The 5,461-nt window shown below is 38.1% G+C and overlaps 1 protein-coding gene across 1 annotated transcript in view; it reads left to right on the top strand.

Moving 5' to 3' along the window:
• Positions 1 to 1,648: 1,648 nt before the first annotated feature.
• BCAP29 (B cell receptor associated protein 29) overlaps positions 1,649 to 5,461 on the top strand; it is a gene marked incomplete at both ends in the record, with an annotated part of 8,940 nt that continues 5,127 nt past the window's right edge. Inside the window, 2 exon segments of the mRNA XM_026663362.1 lie at positions 1,649 to 1,749; positions 4,422 to 4,572. Of these exon segments, the coding sequence (XP_026519147.1) occupies positions 1,649 to 1,749; positions 4,422 to 4,572 (252 nt within the window).

The raw sequence follows: 5,461 nt of genomic DNA, 5'->3' as shown, positions 1-5,461 counted from the left end.
TTCTCTCTTACTGGTTTGCAGTTCATTTAAACATTCCAGACTTCTTCTGTTGTACTTTTTGTTTTGCAAATCTGAAGTTTTTGCAGATCTATCCATTAATGCTGAATGACTAAATAAAACAAAGCAATGACATTGATCATCCAAGACCACTGTTGTTGTTTTTTTGGTGGGGGGGGGAGGGGTGTTGTTTCCATTTTCCAGAGAATGGCTTCCATAGTGTGCATATCTTTACTCTTGACCAGAGATGTTAACTCCCTCCCCTAAAATGTAAACCCAAGAGTAGGATACATCTCTTCATTTTTAAGGAAGAACGTGGTGACCAGTGTAGTAGGGAATTGCTCAATGAGGTGGGGAGCTTTTTTTTGTTTTCATTGTTAAAAGATATGCCCTCTGGAAAGGAATCACTCTGGCATAGTGAGTTACAGCCACTATTTTTTGTCAGTTTACTTCATGTTAATGTGAAGATCTTATGATTTACAGATAGCTTTTTCCTAACTCACTTGAAAAGACTATTTGCAGGTAGATAAAAATTAAATGGTACACTATGGATTATGCATTTTCCCCTGAAGTTCTCTATTCTGTAATGGGTGTAGAGCATACAAGTAGTAAAGCTAAGTTTATAGGCAAAAGAATGTACAGTTGGAAAATAGCTAGTATTGTGACAGATTTTTTTTCAATATGAATAAACACAGTTTGTCTAACATTTTCTATTTTGGTTTAAGAGAAATTAAACTGGGTTGTAGGCAAAGTTGTAGCTAGCTTAACAGTATTAAATTATATTGCAGTTGAAAGAGTTGTTACTAGATCTTGATTGGTTATTATGAATTAAAAGTATTGACAAACTCTTGTGTAAGGTGGTTATTGTGGATTGCCACGGGCACGCAGGGGCGAAAGAAAATGCAGGCCTGTTATTTACCAGGTTGCACGTGGCAATAGACTATATTGGTAAGGGATGCAAGGAGAGTATGGGTCACGCTGCAAACTGCAGACACACACACACACACAACTAAAATTAATCAATTTAAAGTTTTATTGGGGATAATTACAAGGGGTAAGGGAGCAGCGTTTGATTAGCTAATAGAGTTAATGAAACTTAAAACACACAATGACTAAAATATCTACTAACAATATTTATAAACAAAGATGCAGCAATTAGTAATAACTGATACTTACAAATACAAACCAACGCATAACGACCGGCAAACGTAGAAACTCTGTTTGAAACACGTGAGCTGAGAGAGAGGCTTCGAGGTGATCAGGCTCGGTTACGGGTGTACACAGGATACACAGGATTCGTTTTTCTTTCTCCTCTCCCTGCCTGCTCATGGCAGGCAGCCCATAAAGTACCAACTATGACATCATAGAAGTGTCATAGGGGACGGGGCCCAAAACCTGTTTGTGTTCGTTTCTGATTGGCACAAGTAAATTTTACACCAAGTAGGGGAGCAGGTGCCTCAAAGTCTGGCTTCGCCCCCAAAAGGTGAGGAAATGCATATTGCTTTAGAATGCGTGCAACACTGAATGACAAAAGAAGAGGCCAGGGCAATACCGGTATGGGCAAGTTTTACAGGATGCAGACAGGAACTCATCTCAACAGTTATCTTCTAACGTTCAATTTTTGGGGGATTAACACAATGTTATTTTACAGATGGCAGAAGATCTTTATGATTCCACTATAGAATAAAATAGCAAATTATTGGAATAAGGCATTCCTACCAATAATCGTTCTACTGATTGTTTTGTTTCTTGGTAAGTAGTAAATCTTTCTTCTTGTGTGTTGAAAATTGCTTAAAGGGTACACGGGGTCCATGGGCAATAGATAAACAGGAAGAGTACAAACTTAACGTGACTAGAAACATTTTTTATATTCTTTAAATTTCAATTCAAACACTCTTTTGGAGGGGGGGCATTTAAAGTTTTGTATGTAGACTTAGTAACACATACACAATAATACAGTAGTGTGATGATGCAAGAGAACAAATGGAACTTCAGCCAGACCTCTTCTTGTTGCCATCCCATCAGAAATTACAAGCCAAGTATGATTAAGATAAGTAAGTAATTGGATGGTAGATTTCCAAGGAACGCTTAAGTGCTGGTAGGAAGATGCATCAGTAGGTGGCACTCTTTCTGTGGGTTGACATTGTCCCAGAACGATGGGGAAAAGGCAGTGTTCTATTGGAGATGCTTTTTCTCAGACGAGGCATAAAACTGAGGTGCTGGCCACAGCTGGTTTTGAGGGGGAAAAGAACATTGGAACCTTAGAATAGCATCAAAGTCCAGTGAAATTTGAGCTTGGGTAACATCTGTCTGGCTAAATTCATTTTACTTCTGTCACAAATAACTGTGCGGGGTTTCTGTGTGCTGATGAACATACGGTGTACTGTCTTTGGTGATGGAAGTGATTCTTTTGCATGAGAAGGAGAGGAGATAAGTTAGTAAAATGCTTTGAGATGAAAAATGTTATGTAAATTCTAAATTACTTTAAACAAAGTGAAATTGACTAGATTTACTGTCTATGGTGAATGAAAGAAATGCAAGAAGTAAACTTCATAAATATCAAAAAGCAAACTAGACTGGAAAATGTTCTTATTAATAAACTAACTTGTAGTAATGTAAGTACAGACATCTAAAATATAAATAATATTTAAGTGCCTGTTCTAGAAGACCTCCAGAAACTTTAGCTAGATATTATGGAGAATGTCACTACAATAGAAAAAATAGAAAATAAAATAGAAAAGTGGTAGATTTTTATTTTCCTCCCTGAGCTCCAACTGGAAAGATTGTGAGTGAATTTTGGTCAAACATTTTTGTTAAGGAAAAGCAGATTTGAGCTGAAATTAAATATGGGGTATCCTTGTGAAACCATAATACAGCTGTCTTAAGGCAAGGCCTGAACATTCCCATGGCATAAAAGGATGGAAATTTGTTTGATCTATTCAGTATGAAGTTTAACTGCAGAACTTCTTACATGTTATGTGCATGTAGAAAAAGGTGGTTATTATAATGGAAGCTTGTATGTAGTGACATGCAGTTGCTTTGCTCTAAGGTGGAATGCAGCAGCAGATTAATAACACAGTATTGATACTTCAGAGTTTAGGACAGGAAGTGAAAGGTACCTTTACCTTGAAGTGATATTTTAGGTAACCAGAATTTGATGCTTGGAATCTATCTGGGAAACTAGGATTAATACCTTACTCTTTCAAAAAGTGGGTTTTATGATGACCCCAAGTTTTGTCTCCAAAAGATGGCAAATCCAGCAGTAAATCATCACATGTGATGATGATGGGGGAACTGGTTCAATAATGGATTGGAGGGAAGAATGTGACTTGCCAAATTGCCAACATCATCCCCTACAATGTTTATATGCTCCCAGGAGGTCTCCTATTCCCATATTAATTTAGCCCAACCTGGCTTAATGCTTATGTACACTTGAAATGCCACATCGGCACAGCTGCAATGATTTACTGTAGACACTACCTCTGATGATGGGAGGGGTTCTCCCATCGGTATCAGTAATCCACCTCCCCTAGAGACAGTAGCTAGGTCAACGGAAGAAGTCCTCCTCAACCTAGCACTGGCTACAAGGGGATTTAGGTCAGCTTAACGAAATCACTCAGTGGTGTGTATTTTTCACACCCCTGAGCGACGGAGCTGGGTCGATCTACTTTTCTAGTATAGACCAGCTCTTAGTTTCAGATGCTGCTGATTGCAGCCAAGACTGTTGGCCACTTAGGAAAAAATTTTGTAGAGAAAGATGGCAAAATAATGTACTTCACCCATACTGTATTTAGACACTATTTACAATAGCACAACTCATCTGAATGTGAATAAACTTCATTATGTTTGATTGGGTTCCAGTAAATACTTTTTTCATAGTTACAGTGTAAAGGAAATATAAACATTGCTTTTGTCTGATCAAATCTTAATTTGAACCATATATGCAACACCTACTTAGCAAGAGAAATCCTTAGGGAATGGGAGGGAGATCTATTTTTGGTCTTCTCACTACTAGCTAAGCAACTGAAATCTGGTCCAAGTTGAAGGTGTCAAAAGTCATTACCATCTGATGGGTCTCTGATAGTGTTTGTGGAATGATTTTTTGCCTTGATCGAGTTCCTAATGGGTAGGTACATATGTCAAAAGACACCATCATAGCTGGCACTATTGTATCTAGACAGAGGACAGTGATATAGCATGGTGACTGAACTACCTAATCACTCCAGAATGATTCCTTCAGGTGGGTCAGGCACATTTCAAGGGCCGTTGAAGTTGGTACTGCCACTACAGGGATTTGCCTGTTCTGTGGACTGAGGAGACTGCATATATTCCTAGAGTTCTCAGTCTTATATAGTAGCCAAATACACTGTGCCACACACGCACATTAAAAAACAAGACAAAACAATTTTTGTTTTTGTTTTCAGATGCTATTAGAGAAGTGAAGAAATACTCAGCTGCACATGGAACTGAAAAGGCTGCAAATATCAACCCCAATGCCTATGATCATATTCAGGTGAAACTTTTTAGGTCACAAAGAAACCTTTACATCTCAGGATTCTCCCTGTTTCTCTGGCTGTAAGTGTAAAATTTGCTATTCCAATTTGTGGACAGTGTCTCTCATACAATAAATACGGTACAAGGCAGTAACAAGAAGATCAGAAAGCTGGATGGACAAATTTATAAGAAAAGGTTGAAAGAGCTAAATATGGATAGCTTGGCTAAGATAGTATAAATGCTAAAGGTGAAAAGGAATTACTGAATGTAATGTACACAGATGCAACTAGAAAAGGAAAATTTGGTGTGACTGTTAGGAGAAACATCTCAGTCAAGAGGTTATTTGACAGCAGGTGTTTCCATGGGGAAGTTGTAGGAGCCCAATCTTGAGACTTTAAATCTATACTAGATGGATAATAGAAAATGTATTTTAGGGAACAAACTCGGACTTGCAGTGAGATGAGACTAGATAATCTAGTTTTTTCATCTCCGACTTCTATAACTGTTGATTTCCTTCTTGGAATTTGTCAGTTAAGAGTATTTTTTTAACTGCAGATTTGCAGTAAGTGAGTTACAGCACCATTAAAATAATCCTAGTGGCAAGCATGTTGGTATTGAGAACCCCACTTGACTGTTTCACTGAAGCTCAGCAAGAGCTTGGATCCTTAAGAGCAATATTCCCAGCCTCCAGGGCATATGCTTGGCTATTGAGCACTTTTTGAGAGATGGCTAATCACTATATCCTTTTCAGCAGGTTTAAGTGATTATGCAACTAATAACACAGATCAGTGTAAATTTCTAAGTGAATATTTGTGTTAACAATAGTAGCTAGCCCATTTATGTTAAGGAAAGATGGGCAGAGCCTACCTAGAATTAAAGACCCACCCACTCAATCAAGGGAGGGGGCCATAGGACCAAGGATGAACTAATTTCATGGGACAAATAATGAAAAGAACAGGAGTGCGTGTCC

This window comes from Terrapene carolina, unplaced genomic scaffold (genome assembly GCF_002925995.2).
Source record: "Terrapene carolina triunguis isolate 2854851 unplaced genomic scaffold, T_m_triunguis-2.0 Scaffold33386, whole genome shotgun sequence".
NCBI lineage: Eukaryota > Metazoa > Chordata > Testudines > Emydidae > Terrapene > Terrapene triunguis.
The sequence above is the reverse complement of the archived record's forward strand: the minus strand, read 5'-3'. Positions and strand labels throughout refer to the sequence as shown.